Here is a 17,239-nt window from a genome sequence, read left to right on the forward strand (position 1 = left end):
GCCGGGCACCTTGGGGGGAATGCGGTGGCTGGAGGGTCATGGCGCTGTTGGGTGGGCACGGGGTGGCCGGACGGGCATGGGGTATAGCACGCTGAGCCTGGGAGACGCGGACAGGGTGGGGGGGCCCAGCGAGCAGAGAAGCCCCGGCAGAGCTCTGGTGCTTCCCGCCCTCCGGGGATGCCCCGGTCACAGGCCGGTCCATAGAAGCCGCGGGGCAGCCCGATGGGGCAATGTCCGGTGCGGGGCACCGGCAGCGGGGCTCCACCGCGCCCGGGGGCACCGGCCGTCCCCGGGGCCACCGGCCGTTCCCGGGGCCGGGCACCTGCTCCCGCCCCGCGGCGGGGCCGGGGCGGGCGGGGGCGGGGCGGCGGCGGTGAAATAGGGCGGTGGAGCGGGGCGCGCTCCCATGGCCCGGCGGCGGCGGAGGCGGCACGGCGGGGCCGGTGGCCCGGCGGCGGCGGGGCGGCATGCCGGGGGCGGCTGGGCGGTAGCGGCGGCGCGGAGTCAGTGCCGGAGCGGCGATGCGGCTGCTCGGCGCCTTCCTGCGGCTGCTGGTGGCCGGGACGCTGGGGGCGCCGCCTGCCCCAGTGAGAGCCGGGGGACGGGAGCGGGGTCGCGGTGGTGGCAGCCCGGCCCCGCCGGAGCCGCTGCCCGGGGTGGCGGTGGTCGCCGGTGCAGATCCTCCCGGCGCTGGGTGGGGGGACGGCGGCGGGAGCCCCCGTGCCGCCCTGCCAGCGCCCGCCTTTCCCTCCCTGCAGGCCCCGGAGGCGCGGGGGACCGCCAGCGCGGAGCCGCCCGGTGAGTTTGCAGCGGACGTCCGCCGGTACCCCGGCAGCGAGAAGGGGCTGCGCGCAGGACTGGGGCGGGTCTCGGTGCCACCCGGGGCTATTATTCCTCGTGGAGCCCCGCGGCGGTGCCTGGGCGGGCAGCGGGCAGCTCTGCCGAGGCTCGGAGCAGCCCGTTCCCTCCAGCCCGCTCCGGGCGCTTGCGGCACCGGGCACCGCCGCGGGAGCCGAAGTGGAGTGTTCCTGCCCGGGAAAGCACCCCGGGCGCCGGAGGGGCGGCAGGTCTGGGTCAGGGCTGCGCTGCGCTTCGGCTCCCCTCTGCTCTCCCCTCTGGAAAGCCGAGGGGACGGTTCTCTGCCGCGCTGTGGGGCAGGGAGGCGGGGGAGCCCCGCCGCGGCGGGGTGAGGCGGGGAGAGCGGAGAAGGAGGAGACAGCTGGTGGGCAGGTGAAGAAAGAGTCCATCGCGGTGGCTGTGTCCCCGCCGGTGCGGTGATGGACTTTCTGGGAGCACAAGGAGGTCCTCTGCATCCCTGGGTCACCGTGATGGAAGCAGGACCCCACCGCGGCCGGCTGGGCTCAGCCTCTCTGGGCGCCTCCTTACAGCCCCTCACCCCGGTCTCTTGCAGTTCTGACCTTTCGGGAGATCTGGAACCGCAGTTTCTGCCGGCCCCTGGAGCAGCTGGTGGACGTCATCACCGAGTTCCCCAACGAGGTGGAGTACATTTTCAGACCCTCCTGCGTCTCCCTGCAGCGCTGCGGAGGCTGCTGTGCGGACGAGGGTCTCCGCTGTGTCCCTGTGGAAACAAGCACGGTCACCATGCAGGTAAATGCTGCTGCTGCGGGGCCGTGGCTGCGCCGGGGAGGTGGCAGCCTCCTGGCCAAGGGCTGGGAGAGTGAACTTGCAGCTGCACATCCTTCAGGCATCGTAGCAGCATGGATAGCAGGGGCGACGGCTTAGTCACAACATGCCAAACCAGGAGGGTCCCACCGCCTCCTCTTTGGGCTTGTCCCTGAGGCCAGGTGACATCCCTGGTGGCACTGGCCTCACTTCCTGCTTCCCTGCCCTCGGTGTGGTCCCTCTTGCTGACTGCTGTCACCTTTCTGACCTTCCCTATCCTGCGGTGGGGCTGGGGTGTCCCAGGTGCCCATGACTCTGCCTGGTGGGGTAAAGCAGATGCTGCCCCTGAATTGCAGAGAGAAGCGAGGCTCTGTGTGTCAGGAGATGCCTGTGGTGGTGCTGACAGCGAGTGTGTGCTGGGGGCATGGTGAGCATGAAGGGCTGCACCAGCCGCATTTACAGCCCCCACTGTGGGAGCTGTGTGAAGTGGGGTGGGAGATCCGGGGCTGCAAACATGCTGCCAGGCGCCTTTTCCCAGTGTGCCTGGCAGCCGTTGTCCTCACACTTCAGTCCTTGTGCTGCGCTGCCAGAGATCAACCCACTGCTGCTTCAGGTAGCAGAGCAAAGCTCTGCTCTGCCCATGGATAGTGGACTAGAGAGTGCCTGCAATAAATCACCAGTGATTTTGGTTCCTCAGAGGTTGAAAGTATGTTTGAAGGCAGGGTTGGAGTCTCCAAAAAGTCTCGACTGAGGTGGAGCAAGAGCCTGACATGAACAGGAGGCAGCTCCCCATGCACAGGTCTCCATCTATGGAGATGGCTGTGTGAGGGATGGCAAGGCCAGGTGGATGAGTACGGATCACAGCAATGATGAGTATACTCCATGAAGCCCCTAGATGTCCAACCCAAACTCTGGGCTGGGCTGTGGACTGACACATAACAGGGCAAACCCTGCAGCCTTGGGCTGGAGAGGCACTGTCATAATGACTCCAGGCTCAGTGCTGACGGAAGGAGGGGCAGGAGGAGGGAGCAGCAATGGGAATGGTCTGGAAAGCACGAATGTTCCCGTTGGAGAAGGGAGATGTGCAAAGTGGTCAAATACATGAAAGCTCTCCACAAAGGCAGAGACACAGAAATCTCCTCTAAGGCTGGGAAATCCCAAAAACATGGGGCTTGAATTACAGCCCTGAAGGCACGGGGCAACACCAGCAGAGCCTCCCAAGCTGCCGGGGTGGCTGGGCCTGGCTGGTGCTGCCTCTGTGCAGAGGTGGAGCCTCTGCTGCCGGAGGTGCCGGGGAACAGGTTAGACATGGGTCTGCCGAGAGGCTGGGGTGGCGAGGCAGCGCTGTGGGAGCCCTTCCAGCCCCCTCCTGCTGCCGGCTGGGAAGTAACCTTTGCTCCTCTTTCAGCTCCTGAAGATAAAGCCAAATGGGGAGGCTCCCTACGTGGAGATGGCGTTCACCGAGCACAAGCAGTGCGAGTGCAGGTAGGGACCCCTCTGGCTTGTTTTTCACCCCTGTGCCCCTCCAGCGAGAGCGACCCTGCCAGCTCACCCTGTGTGAGCTATGAGGATGCCTTGGGGGGCACCCTGCCTCTGCTGGAGCCCCCTTCTCCCTGCTGCCTCTGTTTGCCAGTGCTCATGGCCCTTGCTCAGGTGCAGGCTGCACTGTGCTTCTGCAGCAGCCTCCCTGCAGCATGCACTGTCTGCAGGGCTGGAGCTGCTGGTGCACCCTGGCTCTGTGAGCAGCAGTGTCTGTGCCCTCCAACCCCACGGCTGCCTTGACATGCTTGGCATGTACTCCTCTGGCCAGTGGGTAACAGAGCAAGGCTGGTGGCTCTGAGGCAGGTGTCTGATGTGGGACAGTGTGGTGTTGGCTCAGCAGAGACCTCCATGGCTTGGCATACCTGAGCATGACTGTGGCCCAAAGAAAAGGCTGAAGGGCTGGGCCTTGGGCCTCCATTTAAGGGAGGCTGCCCCATCCATCCAGGGAGGTGGAGGAGGGCCTTACATCCAAGCCAACAAATGAAAGCTTAAAATGTGCAGTGCCAACGTGGTATGGATATGCAGCATTGACCTGGGATGGATGTGCAGCACCAACCTGCGACAGACTCCAGGCACATACTTAACCACTTGGGGTGCTCACTGTGTCTCAGAAGTGGTGAGAGCTTGGGCAGGACAGTGGGTCCCTGCCTGGGGTCAGCAGTGCGTGGGAGCTGGGAGCAGCTCCAGGGCTGCCCACAGCCCATCCCTGCCACAGATACCCTTCAGCCCCGCCTGCATGGGAGGTCCTGGCACTTGTTCTCCATCATGACCCCAGGGTGATCCAGTATTGCGAAAACTGGGGATTGAGTTTCCTGCTGGGCAGCCATTAGGCACGAGATCCTTGCCTGGAAGAAGAGCCTGAGGATCCCCGGGCTGGTATTCCCCTGCAGCTGTAAAAGCGGCTGTGCTGGAGCAGACCCAAGGCCTGTCCAGCTCCACTCTGTCTCTGAAGCATCTGTTAGGTAGATGCAGAAGGGGGAGTGGGAAGAAGCACATGTGTTACTTCCCCCCTCTTGCTCTGCTTCCAGCTATTTTCCATGCAGGGAATTTCCTGAGCCTGTTGTGGTTTTCCTCCCTAGGGTAGCTCCCAGGGGATCTCCTACAAGCACTCGTGCAGGCTGCCTTTGAATCTGTGTAAACTTCTTGCTTCTGCAGCACTTTTGGCTTCTCCCTAAGCTGCCTTCCGTGCCTTTACATCGCTTCTCTTTGAAGTGTAGTGTGGGTGTGGTGGATGTCCTGGCCTTGGCACCTGTATTGGATGCTTAAGCCAAGTATGTTGTGGCTGTTGTCTGAGAACCACTACTCAGGCTTTGCAGCAAATCCCACGTGTTGCTCAGGATGTTGCATGTTGTTTAACCAGCTGAGCTATGAAAGCTGTCTCTGAGAGCAGCTGAAGCTGAACCTGTGCTTCCCAACCTCATGGGCAAAATGTCACTTCCCTGGGGGAGCTGCCAAAGCTGACAGTCCCCCTGCCCCTTTGCTGTCTCTGTCTTTCTGCCTACTGCAGTCAGCTCCTGGCTGAGGAGATGAAAACGTGAAAAGAAGCCGTATTTGGTCTGTTTTAAGCATGAATGATAACAGGTAGATTGTGCTGCACACTGAGGCATCTCAGTAAACCACCTGCAGCAGTTCAACAGACAGCATTGCCCAAGTAACTGCTTCACTGTCCTTTTCCTATCCCGCAGGCCCCGGCAGGACCTCATGAGGTTGGGAAGGTAAGTGATGTCAGGGGCAGTGTTACGGGCTGGGGTTGTGTGTCTCATCTCCCACACATCAGCCTTTCTTGTGGTCCTTTCTTTTCAAAGGAGAAGGCCTAAGGGCCGAGGTAAGAGAAGACAAGACAAGATGAGACGTAAAGGCTGTGAACTGTAAGTGAGCATGGGCAGGTATGGGTGGTGTCTTGTGGGTTCATTTCTTTGGGATGAACAGCTTCGTTAAGCCTTTAGGTCTTTATTGACACTGTGAGCAGTGAGGAGTTTGTGCAGAGCAGGCACAGAGGAAAGCAGGACAGCAGGGACAGTGAGTTGCTGTGGGGAAGTGGGCCTTTTACTGAAGGCTCAGTAGTTTCCAGGCTTAGCTGCTCAAAGCTGGCCAGTCCCATCCAGGGTGGGGATGGATGGACTGGGTTACCTGATGGTGTGTGGCTCTATCACTATCACAGACCACACTAGATTTCCTGGATCCATGAATTTCTAGTTTTAGCCTCATCCTGCTGTCAGCTGTGTCCTTCCTGATGTCCTTGGCTGGTTATTGTTTGGGTTACTCTACCCTTTCCCTCCTTACATTTAGCTGACTCTCTCAAACTGCTTGCTGTAACAGCACAGGCTGGACTCTCACTGCATACACTTTTGGGGTATAGTGCCTGTGGCTGGCACTTCCATGTTGCATTTCCCTGTTTTGTCTGAAGCCTGCTGCTTAGGGCTCAGCCAGCACCTACAGCCCCATTGCCCTCATTCCTCCCTGTGAAGAGGCTGCTTATGGTCCCTACCACTTCGGTTCAGAGCAGGAGGTGCCTGGCACAGAGAGGGGGAACCTGGGGCATAGCGGGTGAGCCTGGAGGTCCTGGTGTCCCTCAATCCCAGCAGTGCTCACCCATGCCATGCTGTCTTTGCAGATGTGGCACACCACGCAGGTAGCCTCTGCTCTGCCCCCAGCCTTGCTCCTGCTGCCTGGGTTTGAGCCAGCAGTGTCTTGCCCTGGCATGAGGAACTTGTGGAGCTGTGTCCCTCCAAGCAGCGGTGGGAGCAGGACTCCAGCAGGGAAAAGCTGACTGGACTCTTGCCTGGCCCTGGCTGGAATGCAGCCTGCAACTGAAGACTCGCTTCCCCCATCTGCACCATCGGCAGCCGGACAAAAGGACCTGTGACCAGGCCCAGGGCTGAAGATGAGGAGCTCAAGCAGCATCTTGGTGTTTGAGGACATCCTGGGGGCAATGAGGAGCGGAGCTGGTGGATGTGTTGCTGGAGCTGGCTGGGGACAGCATCATGGGGATGGGTGGAGGCAGTTGGAGGGTTGCAGCTGCAAAACTGCTCTGTCCTGCCAGTGCCCTGCAGCTGCAGAGGAAGGAAACCCGGGGCAGGCAAGGCTGCAGGGCTGCGTCCGTCTGAGCCTTGGCACGGGGCAGCCCAGGAGGGTGTCTGGGAAGCCTTCCTGGAGGGAAGGGGTGGGAATTGGGGTTGCCAGGGCTCCTCACATAATTGCAGCCACATCCCAGCCTTGCCCTGCTCAATAAAACCTGGTGGTTGGACGCAGGCACTGGCAGTGTGAGCTCTCCTGTCTGCCCCCCAGCAACTGCAGGCAGGGCTCTTCCCATGGGCTCTGGCCCAGACTGGAGGAGGGCAGTCCTGCCACAGGCCAGGGCTTGCCCCAGCAGCAACTCCTGCAGCATCCAAGGGGCTCTCCTTGGTGTGATGCTGGAGATGGGCAACCAGTGGGTCAGGACCAGGCTGCTTTCCGGGTTGGGGGCTACCGGTGTGCTGGAGCTCAGGTGGGTGCTAGGAGACCCTTGGGGGAAATGCCCTTCTCCACCAGACCCTAGCATGGGGCTGGTACTTCTTATTCACCATCCCTAGCCTGTTCTTACCCCAGTCAAAATGTCTTGCTCACTGTTCTGTGGCTTTCCTTCTCCCTGGCTGGGCTGATGCAAAGTTAGGGTAGGGGGTACAGGCTGCCTGTGGGCCTTCCCATCCAAAAAACATCCCACCAGGGCTCATTTACTTGGCCTGGTGGCAGGGATCATTCTGGGGTGTGCAGGGGACTGGTGGCCCTCACTGAGGCGGCTGTGGCTGCTGCTGTTTCCTGCTTTCCCCGCTCTGCCCAGGTCTGGGGGGCAGGCCAGCCCTTGTTTCTGTGTGCCTCAAGCAGTGCTCCTGGGGCCCCTCTTCTTCCCTTTCATGTCCCTGCTGCAGGGGTGCTGGGGCTGGTTACCAAATGCATCCTGTGCTGCTCCTTGCAAGCTGTACCTGGAGCAGTGCACATAGCTGGAAACTCTAAGGGTGAGCTGGACACCAGCATGCTTGTGGGGCACCCCTAGCACGGGGTTAAAACAAAATCAAGGCTCTCAAAAGCTTCTCAAGGCTCTCAAACTCTCAAAAGCTTCAAGCAAAAGCCAGGAGGGCAAGATGTGCAAAGGCTTCAGCATTACCATCAGATGAGGTGACCTGTGGTCTATCCTGCACTGAGGAACAACAGGGGAGCCTGATGCAGCAGGTGGTGGGGTCCAAGGCAGCTCCTCCCCATGTCTGACATAGCAGCCTATAGCCAGGGCAGGCTCCCTCAGAGCTGTAATGCTGGTGCTGCTTGGGGCTGGCACAGGGACACTGGGCCTGTGGGCAGGTGAGTGTTCCTGAGAGGAAAAGGGTGAGTGTTGAGGTGATATGAACCTCTGTGCTGCCATCGTGCACAGACTGGCAGAGTTGTGCCCATGCAGCTGGGCATATCCTCCAGGAAGCTTCTCCTTGGCTGCTTCATGGATGAGGGGAACTTACTGCTTCGCTTCCCACACCACTCAGGAGCTGTGTGGGCCATGTGGCACCCTGCCCCAGTGGCCTGTCCTGGTCCGTGTAGGATCTCCCCATCCCCATGTGCTGTTTCAGCCTGGCTGGTTGTGCTTTGAGGCTAAGGAGAAGTGTACGCAGTACTCAAGGGATGTATGTGATGGTTTCTGCGTTGTTTTTAACAGTAAAAGTTTCACCACAGTAGTATTAAACATTTAAAAGGGAAGTTACGTAAACCCGAGGATGTTAACTAATAAAAGTAACTTTGTCAAGAGTAGTGATTAAGGTTAAAAAATAATTGAAATGAACTCCTGCCCAGCAGCTTTTCCCAGCAGCTCCTGGTGTCTGGCATCACCTCTTTGGCTGCTGCTTGGCACTGAGCATTTTCAGGCATGGGGTGTCGGGGTGGACAGCAAGGGACCTGGATGCCTGGGAGGGATGTGTTTGTCCTGCTGCAGCAGTGATGAAAGGATCAGCTCGGGCAGGGCAGGAGCAGGGGAAGGTACCTCCAGCATGGGAGTTTTGGGAACTGCATCTCCAGGCGTCAGAGCTCCCTCCAGTTCCACAGGGTGTTTCACTGAGGCTTCAGTGGCAAGTGAAGGCTCCCTTCCCTGCCTCTGCATGTCACTGACAGAGGGGAGAGTCCTGGCACCCTCCTTATCCCAGGGACTTCCAGCAGGACATTGCAACCATTGGTGACATGAGGGTCAGGATGGGGGCCTGCTGCCCTGAGGAGGAGAATGGGGCTCCTGGCCTTGAGGTTTGTGGCCACCACCCATTCACCCTCCTGAGGGGACCAGCAACTGTCTGACTGTCCCTGCTCTGTGGTGCTAGAGAGGGGGAGAATCACCTCCCTTGACCTGCTGGTCACACTTCTTTTGATGCAACCCAGCATGCAGGTGGCTTTCTGGGCTGCAAGCGCACATTGCAAGGTTGAGTTGAGTTTCTCATGAACCAATACCCCCAAGTACTCCTCCTCAGGGCTGCTCTCAATCCATTCTCAGTCCCAGGTGCAGGACCTCGCACTTGGCCTTGTTGAACTTCAGGAGGTTCACATGGGCACACCTCTCCAGCCTGTCAAAGCCTTCTCTTTAGCATCCGTTCCCTCCAGCATGTCAACTGCACCACAGCTCAGTGTCATTGGAAAACTTGCCAGTGGTGCACTCGATGCCACTGTCTGTGTTGCCGACAACCAGCGCCAGTCCCAGTACCGACCCTTGAGGAACACCACTTGTCACTGATCTCCACTTAGACATTAATGCATTTGTGCTGACACTCCCCACTCTATAGATCCGAAATAAGTTTGTAAAACCGAATGCGCCTGCAGGAGTTGGTATAAGGGCCAGCTGACAGCCCAGGCCTTTGGGTCAACGACACCCACTTGCAGGATATGGGTCAGAAAGAACCACCGGTGCCTCGGGGATGGGAAAGTTCGGGTTGGGTCAGCAGGGAGCTGCTGTAACAGGCGCACCAGGTAAAGGCAAGGGCTATTTAAAACACAGCTAATTACATGTTACAGGAGGAAGGAAACACGGTGGCAAAGGCAGTGCTGAATGAGCGACGGGAGCTTTATTAATTAAGGACAATTAACGGTAAGTAACGATGGCAATGGAGCAAGCGGAGCGGCGGCGCCGCTCACCGCGCCTTAACAGACCGGTGAGGAACCGGCCTTGGGGCGGCGGCAGCGGGACCCCCCCGGTCCGGGACGCCCGGTGCTGCACCGGGGGGGTGGGGGGTGATGACCTCATCCGCAGCGAATCAGCACCGCCCCGGGGGCGCGGCCCCGCCCCTCCCTCCCTCCCCGCCCGCCGGAGGATGCTGCTGGTCCCTGTCTCCGGTGCGGGGCCATGAGCCGGGCGGAGGCCGAGCCCTGCTCCCGGGCGCTGGCGCAGGCCCGCATCTATCTGGGGCAGCTGCGGAGCCGCGTCTCGCCGGCGGGCCCCGAGGGCGGCGCGCGGCGGGATTACCTGGTGGAGGCGGCGCGGCAGCTGCGGCTGGCGCTGGAGCGGGACGTCAGCGAGGACTACGAGGAGGCCTTCAACCACTACCAGAACGGCGTGGACGTGCTGCTCCGCGGCGTGCAGGGTGCGTGCGGCCTCCCCGGAGGGGAACCGGGGCATCCATCCGGGGAGACCAGCGAGGGGACCGGGATGTCCCTCCACGGAGAATGACAAGGGGACAGGGGCATCCCCCTGGGGAGAGCAGCAAGGGGACCGGGGCATCTCTCCAGGGGTTGCAGCCAGGGGGCCAGTGCATCCCTACTGGGAGAAGGGTGAGGGGACCAGGGCATTCGTCCTGGGAGCATGGCAATGGGACTAGGGCATCCCTCAGGCGAGTGTGGCCAGGGCATCCCTACTGGAAGTGTGACTGGGGCATCCCTCTGGGGTATGTGGCCAGGGGACCAGGGCATACCTCTGGAGAGCATGGCAGCCTGTCATGCCCGCCCTCTGCATTGACCACAGTTGACCCCAACAAGGAGCGCCGGGAGGCTGTGAAGCGGAAGATCACACAGTACCTGAGGCGTGCAGAAGAAATCTTCAACTGCCACCTCCAGCGGGCTGCAGGGAGCGGCAACCCCACTGCCACGGTGAGGGGCTGGTGTGGGGTGACATTGGGTGGGATGGCAGCGGGTATGTGGCACTGGGAAACCTGGGACAGACACACAAAAAGCAGCCCCAGTGAGCCTCTTCAACTGCCTCTGCCAGATGCCACCTCAAGGTGTTGTAGAGAAAATGGCAGACACACCAGCTGCAGTGTCCTGGCATGCTGGTGGCTGTGAGGGAGCTGGCAGCTGTTCACCCTGCCTAGGTCAAAGAGGTGAGGTGGGCCCAGCTTGCCTGGAGCACTCCCAGGACCCTCCATCCCCTGAGGTGTGTACATTTAGCTTGCTGCCACCATAGTGAAAATGGCCATTTTTGGTGGGACTGGAGCCGCTGGGGGGAACCACATTGTAACGTGTTAAAAATATTGTCTTCCCCATCATTGTTCCCTTCTGGATGGAAACCAAAGACGGCTGCTTGCTGCATTGTGGGAGGAGGTGATTAATGAAGTGAGAGGGCAGTGAGGCAGGTAGAGTTGGGACCTGGTGACAAGGATGAGGGGAGAAAGGCAACTTCCTTCCATATCCATACAGACCTCCTTAGTGCTGAAGCAGTCCAGGTCCAAATTTTTGAGTGATTTTACATCTGCTGCAGGTGCAAGCTTTCCCTGGAAACTTCAGAAATCCAGGAGCTGGCCAGGAAAACAGTCCAGCTGATGTTAGGAATCAACCATGGCCTTGGGAGCATTCTCTCTGTATGTTGACCAGCCTGGCAGTGTTGCTGCCTCCTCTGGAAAATGCAGGGACTTTTCCTACCCACTGTCATGGACAATAGCATTTCTAGGTCCCTCATCCTCTTCTCTCTCTGCCTTGCAGGGTTACAGCAGCCTGCGCTTCCGGCCCATCAGGACGCTGAGCTCGGCAGTGGAGAACCTGAGACGGTGTAAGGTTGTGGGAGTGATCGATAAGGTAATGACTCGACCTGGAACTGCGGGGGTGAGGCTGGGGCTGGACCAAAGTGCGAGCTGGACAGCCCTGGTAGCTGGGATGGGTGTGCTGGGACCCAGCACATCCGCCAAGGAATGTCCACACCAAGGGTATACATCCACACCATTCCCACTAAGGAAAATTGGCAGGCAAGGATGCAAGACCCTTTAGGAGTTAGCTGGGAAATCTCTTAATGTCCCCATTACTTTTGCTTATCAGAGTTCCCCAGATATTTACAAGGAGATTGATGCATCCAGTTCTTTCCCATGCATGGAATTGTGCTTGATGGCTAGGTACCACAATGGTGGACTCCTACGGATTATCTAGACTTCAGCAGAAGACAAGCTATCTGCATGAATAAACTAATTAGTAGCTCATGATCTTGGAGCAAAGATGCCAGGCTTACTGTCTCCATACACACACCGGCACACTGCTCTCCTCTGCATTCACTCATCTCTGCTTGTGAGGGCTGATGTGGTCCTCCTGTCTTGCCCAGGCCCGGGTGGGTGGCCCAGCACACCCCACCCAGAGCCCAGCAGGAGCAGCATGAAACCCTCCTTTGTGAATGAAGCAAAAGTGGTGTGGGAGCCACCTCTTGCTTTTATTAACTTTCTGCTCCTTGGCTGCTTGGCTGCCTCATTGCTAACAACCTGTGGTTTGTCTTTCAAGAGTAGGGGTTTGAGCACCCCAAACTCCTCTAGTTGGGCAGGAGTTTGTTTCAGTTCCAGAGCTGAGTCCCTTGGGTCATGCCTCTAAGCTGTGTGTTGGGGTGGGAGCAGTCACTGCTTCTGACCAGCACTGTATATACCATTCCCAGGTGCAGATCGTCCAGGATCCGGCCACTGGTGCGACCTTTATACTTAAGGTGGGTGCTTTCAGTTTCATCTGCATGCTTCTCCCTGTCCTGCCAGAGCCTCATTGCCCAAGCAGATGGCTGGGGCAGGTGAGAGGACTGAAAAATAGCAGCTCAGAGAGGTGTTGGAAGAAGATCATGTTCATAAAGCTTCCATAAGGGAAGTGATTTTCCTTGGTGTCCTGGGTCATCTGTTTCTCTGCCTTGTAAGGCTGCCAGCCAAGCCTTATGACCACGTGAATCTGGGTCCACCCCTGAAACAGATCATGGGTGAGGTACTTGTACAAGTCTTCAGGCATTTTCCAGTGCCCTTGGAACTAGAATAAAGGACTTCAATAATTGGGCAAGGAGCCTTTGGCGTGAGCTTCAGTTCCAGAGGGGAGAGGAGCGAGGGCTGGGATGGCAGGTTTCTGTCTGAAGGGAGTAGGGGCAGTTGTGGGGGATGCCACTGCTCTGGACCAGCGGTGTCCTCTGGGTCCTTCAGTGCAGATGGGGAGTGCTCTGCCTTGGCAGAGCTTTGCAAAGCCCTGCCGTGTCACAGAGGGGGCTGAGAGACCTCTCAGCATGAGCTGCAGGCTTCCGCACGGGGAGCTGCGTTGCAGGTGGTGCTGGGGAGCAGCCATGGGGCTTGGTAGATGGTGTGCTACCTTTTTGGCTGGCCTCCTGCCCTACCAGGTGCTAGGCTGCAGGAAGTCCCTACCATGCTGTAACGCCCATCTACTTGTACCTCCTCAGAGCCTCCCCAAATCCCATGTCGAGACTCGTGAGCGACAGACCATCATCCCTCATGGGGTCCCCTTCATGGTCAAGCTGCTGTGCTACTCTGTGAGTGAGGACTCCATCTTCCTCCACCTGGAGCATGTGCAGGGTGAGTGGGGACAGCATTGCTTTCCATCCATGGAGCATCCTGCTCTTATCCCCAACCTCCCTTTCTTTAAAATCCCAAATATATTTCTCCTGCTGCTTTGGGACTGGTTTTTATAGTGACAGCACAAGCTGTCTTCTTCATAGATGGGTGGGGGGTACCAGGGCTTGGAGACTTTGTGGAAGGAGCTGCATTCTGGGTGTTTGGTAAGAGCTGGCGGGGGATGTAAACTAGAAATGTGAGGCAGGTCTCCTGTAGAGACCTACAAGGAGAAAGAGGGTGTGTGTATTATATGGAAACGAGCCTTAAGGACAATTGACTCCCATGGAAGGGAATGGTCATGCCTTGAGGTAAAGGGGTTGATGGGGACCAGAATCTTGAAAAGAAAAACCTCTTAATTTTACTGGCATTGTTTGACCATGACAGGAGGGTGATAGAGGAGAACCAAGTGAGGTGATTCACCTGGATGCTGTAGAACAAAACAGTCTTTTGCTAAGAGCTTTAGAAAACTTTTTTGTTTTTTTATAAAAGAAGAGGTCACTGTGGATTTTGAGTTCACACCAGAGATGGAGAACTGGGGCATAAAGGGGTTCTGGTACAATGAGGCAGTAAACTTGAGGCTTTTTCCAGATCCTGAAGAAGTTTGTCAATGTGGAGGTTTGTCCCAAGGAGCTTCTTTGCTCTCTGCTGTTTGAATGGATGTGGAGGGAGCAGCAGCTGGAGTCCCGCAATGACAAATGCAGGCTGATGTGTTGGAGAACAGGCTCAATCCTTGTGCATTGCTATAGGATGGATTTGCAGAAAGCAGCCAGCAGCTGAGTGTAGTGAGGCCGGGAAGCCCCGGCACTGCACTGTGGGCTCAGGGCTCGCTGCTCTGGCTCATCACTGACCCATGGGCTCTGTGCCGCGCGGTGGGAGCTCTCTGGCATCTCTATCGCACAGGAGGAAAGTGGGGATGGCAGTGCGGTCAAGGGCATGTATGAACATGTGGAAGTGGTAGAGCTGAGATCAAGGAGACTGTGCAGAATGGGGAGCAGGGCTGCTACAGGAGAGGGTAATGGTGTGCTAGGTCCCGCAGAAGGTTGGGCAAGGTGTGCTCATGTGTTCTGCATGGACTTGAGCTTTGCTGCAGGGAAGATTAAAGATGCTTGATCGTATCCCCAGTATGTGGGCCTTGGCCTGTCCCTGAATGGGCTGTGTCTGCAGTGGGGGAACCAGGGATGCTTTCTGCCTGTTACTTGTTCTTCTCTCTGCTTTCCAGGAGAGACACTGTGGTCTCACCTCCGCTCCAAGTACTGTGTCCAACAGGGCTCTGCAGATTCAAACACTGTTCAAGCCCTGAGTGACCTTGGCAGAGAGGACTGCGTGGGAAGCTCCCAGGGCAGCAGCCAAGTCTCCATCCTCGCTGCTCCGACAGGCAGTGGCTTCCCAGGTTCTACAACCCACCGAGTACTGGGAAACACTGACGCCTCGCCCCCTGGGGAGCAGGCTCCCACCGCCATGGACCGTGTTCCAGCAGCACCAGCCAAAGGCCCCGGCCACCTCATCAGCCAGGGCCTGGTCGTCTACCCCTGGGATGCCCTAACCAGCAGCACAGGCTGTGTGTTGGAGAGAGCAGCCTCCCAGCCAGACCACAGGCTTCCCCAGACGCCTGCCCCCATACTGAACACTATGAGAGGGGCCCAGCTGCTGCCTCGGCAAGCGTCTGAGCTCCCTGGGGCTCGGTCCCTCCTGACCTCGGGTCAGAGGCAGCTTCGTGCAGGAGTCGCTCCGTCCAGCTCTGCCCAGCCCTGTGGGCCTGTCCCGGTGGTGCGGGAGCCCTCGCGGGAAGCCTATGGAGGGCTCGGCCAGCAGCCACCGTCAGAACAGTGTGGGGCTTTGGGTTCCTGTGGGCATGGGCGCAGGGCATGGGCCGTGCGGGAGGAGCAGGTGCAGCTGTGGGCAGCAGAAATTCTCCTGGCCCTAGAGGGACTTCATCAGCAGGGCGTGCTGTGCCGGGATCTCAACCCCAGGAACCTGCTGCTGGATGCGGCTGGTAGGTAGTGCCCTGGCTGCTGCCATGAGGAGGAGGTTGGCCTCTCCGCTGTGAGACTGCCATCCATTTGCTCTGTTTCCATCCAGAGGACATGGGCTTCCTTAAGTTTGCTTTGGGGGAGGGGGGAGCCTGGGGAGGTTTGAGTGTTTCTGAGCCTGGAAGAATGGTCTTGGTTGGGATTTCCAAGCAGTTATTACAAGACTTGGCTCTGCAGCGGGAGAGTCAGGGGCTGTAGCCACAGGAATGCATTGCCCCTGCACCCACACAGGAGCTGGCTGCCTGGGAAATCCCAGCATGGGGAAGATGAGATCAGCTGAACTGTGCCCGAGGTTAGTGGGGCTGCAATTCTCCCCTGCTTGTAGTTACACTGAAGTGTTCTGGAGCTGTCTCATCCCTTCACTATCAGAGCAAGTTCCTGCTCAGCTGGTAACATCTGGGGCAAACTGCAGAGGCACAAATTGCTTAGGAAAAGAAAAATGCAGGAAGCTTTGCAAGGGGCAAGTTACCTCTTCACCCCCTTAAGAGATGATTCTTTCCTCGCTACGGCCTGCACTGAGGTCTGTGAGCTTGAAGCCCATCTAACCAGTCTCACCAGTTGTGAGTGCCTGCTGGGTATCTTGGGCAAGCACTGGGGGTCCAGGGGATGCACAGTGCCTCTGCGTTCAGGGTGCAGCAGGGGCCTAGCACCCTGGCTGTTCCCAGTTGCTGGGATAGGGCTTGACTTTGTGCTCCAAGCGAAGTCCCAAGCTTTGTGCTAACCGCCCTGCTTTTGCCTTTGGTGCTTCTTTGCAGGTCACATCCGTCTCACCTTCTTTGGCCAGTGGACAGAGGTGGAGCCCCAGTGCTGCAGCCAGGCCCAGGAACAGCTGTACAGTGCCCCAGGTAGGGGATGTGTCCCCTGCCCCATCCTGCCCCCTGCGCTGCTGTCCACAGGAGAGAGGCTTCTGCAGGCTGCAGGAGGTGCCCTGCACCGTACAGCCACTGGTGCTTCCCCGCCTCCAGCTCTAATGCCTCTCTGGCTCTTTCTGCAGAAGTTGGGGGAATCGCAGAGCCCACTGAAGCAGCTGACTGCTGGAGCTTTGGCTCTCTCTTATATGAGCTGCTGACAGGAGTGGTAAGAGGCAGAAGAGCTGTGCAAGGAGTGGGGAGAAGGAGGTGATGTTGTAGCTCAAGGGCTTCCTGCCATGCAGGTGCTGGGAGGGTGCCAGGTTGCCTCGGGCATGTGATTCCAAGTGCCTGTGCATGGTGTCGGGGTGTTCAGAGCCCTGGGTTTTAAATCCTGCTGTGTAGGACTGGGGATGCGTGGCCATGAGGGTGCTCCTACCCTCCTCAGCGCCTCTGCTCACCATCACCCTCTGCTTCCTGCAGCCACTGTCCCAAAACCACCCTTCAGGGATTCAACCTCACACCCAGCTGCATGTGCCGGAGGGGCTCAGCCTGGCTGCTACATCGCTGCTCACCGAGGTGAGGGTCTCGAATGGCTGGGAGGGAGGACAGGGCTACAAGCTGGTGTCCAGCCTGGGTTGCTTTTCCAGAGTCCCTCTCTCCTCATCCTGCTGTCCCATCTTCTTTCTCTGCAGCTCCTGCAGTACAACCCGAAGCAGCGCCTGGGCTCTGGAGGAGATGGCATGGCGAAGCTGAAGTCCCACTCCTTCTTCAGCACCGTCCTGTGGAACAAGCTGGTGGGCTAGGCAGGCTGTCCTTCCCGCCTGGAGCTGGGCGCAGCCACTGTCCCTGGTGGCACAGGGAGCTCTGCCTGCAGGGCCTGCCCTGGGGAGGGCTTACACATGAGGTTTTGCAGCCTTACATGTTCTGTCTCTGCCTGTGTTTGTTGGTGTGTCCAAGAGAGGAGGCTGTAGTCAGGGCCTGGCTGTCTTCCCCTTTAGGTCCTCCCCGGTGGGAAAGGGAGCCCAGGTGCTCAGCCCTGGAGAAAGGCCATGTGCCCCTTCTGCGGCATCCCCTGCTCAGCTTAGCACTGTGCCCCAGGGCTCCTCACTACAGTTTTTATCTCTGCTGCTACCATAGTGACCCTCCCTTGCCCTGTTATGTTTTGTGGCTTCCAAGTGCATCACCTCTGGGCCCTGCTGGCTGGTGCCTGAGCCCAGGGCCTGCCTGTCCCTCACTGCATGTGTGTGTGGGTAATGCGTGCTGCGGGTGAGGTGGGAGCCTCTGCTCTCCTCCCCCCGGGGCCCTCTGAGAAAAATAAAACACTTGTTATCACTTGCAGAAGTGTCCTTTTGTTTCTGACCTGGACCAGCCAGGCCTGGGCCAAGTGTGCTGAGTGAGGGAGAGCCCCAAA

At 58.5% G+C, this 17,239-nt stretch overlaps 2 protein-coding genes across 2 annotated transcripts; both read left to right on the forward strand.

Moving 5' to 3' along the window:
• The first annotated feature begins 366 nt into the window (after positions 1 to 366).
• PGF (placental growth factor) lies at positions 367 to 7,935 on the forward strand. The gene is made up of 7 exons (XM_030481218.1): positions 367 to 587; positions 759 to 798; positions 1,412 to 1,608; positions 3,032 to 3,108; positions 4,851 to 4,880; positions 4,971 to 5,033; positions 5,780 to 7,935. Exons 1-7 carry the CDS (start codon positions 522 to 524, stop codon positions 5,799 to 5,801), a joined length of 495 nt encoding a protein of 164 aa, XP_030337078.1. The 5' UTR covers positions 367 to 521; the 3' UTR covers positions 5,802 to 7,935.
• Positions 7,936 to 9,430: 1,495 nt separating this feature from the next.
• Positions 9,431 to 17,164, forward strand: RPS6KL1 (ribosomal protein S6 kinase like 1). The gene is made up of 10 exons (XM_030481220.1): positions 9,431 to 9,746; positions 10,124 to 10,248; positions 11,077 to 11,169; positions 12,005 to 12,052; positions 12,776 to 12,908; positions 14,167 to 14,940; positions 15,733 to 15,822; positions 15,972 to 16,054; positions 16,309 to 16,404; positions 16,521 to 17,164. Exons 1-10 carry the CDS (start codon positions 9,509 to 9,511, stop codon positions 16,629 to 16,631), a joined length of 1,791 nt encoding a protein of 596 aa, XP_030337080.1. The 5' UTR covers positions 9,431 to 9,508; the 3' UTR covers positions 16,632 to 17,164.
• Positions 17,165 to 17,239: the final 75 nt, after the last annotated feature.

Source organism: Strigops habroptila, chromosome 4 (genome assembly GCF_004027225.2).
Source record: "Strigops habroptila isolate Jane chromosome 4, bStrHab1.2.pri, whole genome shotgun sequence".
NCBI classification, from domain to species: Eukaryota; Metazoa; Chordata; class Aves; order Psittaciformes; family Psittacidae; genus Strigops; species Strigops habroptila.

Excerpts from the sequence above, each read along its gene's own strand:
- RPS6KL1 (XM_030481220.1), top strand. The coding sequence starts at position 9,509 with ATGAGCCGGGCGGAGGCCGAGCCCTGCTCCCGGGCGCTGGCGCAGGCC. Across the intron at positions 12,909-14,166 it reads CCACCTGGAGCATGTGCAGG|GAGAGACACTGTGGTCTCAC; the intron begins GTGAGTGGGGAC and ends TCTGCTTTCCAG. Across the intron at positions 16,055-16,308 it reads ATGAGCTGCTGACAGGAGTG|CCACTGTCCCAAAACCACCC; the intron begins GTAAGAGGCAGA and ends TGCTTCCTGCAG.
- PGF (XM_030481218.1), top strand. The coding sequence starts at position 522 with ATGCGGCTGCTCGGCGCCTTCCTGCGGCTGCTGGTGGCCGGGACGCTG. Across the intron at positions 588-758 it reads TGGGGGCGCCGCCTGCCCCA|GCCCCGGAGGCGCGGGGGAC; the intron begins GTGAGAGCCGGG and ends CCCTCCCTGCAG. Across the intron at positions 3,109-4,850 it reads CACAAGCAGTGCGAGTGCAG|GCCCCGGCAGGACCTCATGA; the intron begins GTAGGGACCCCT and ends CCTATCCCGCAG.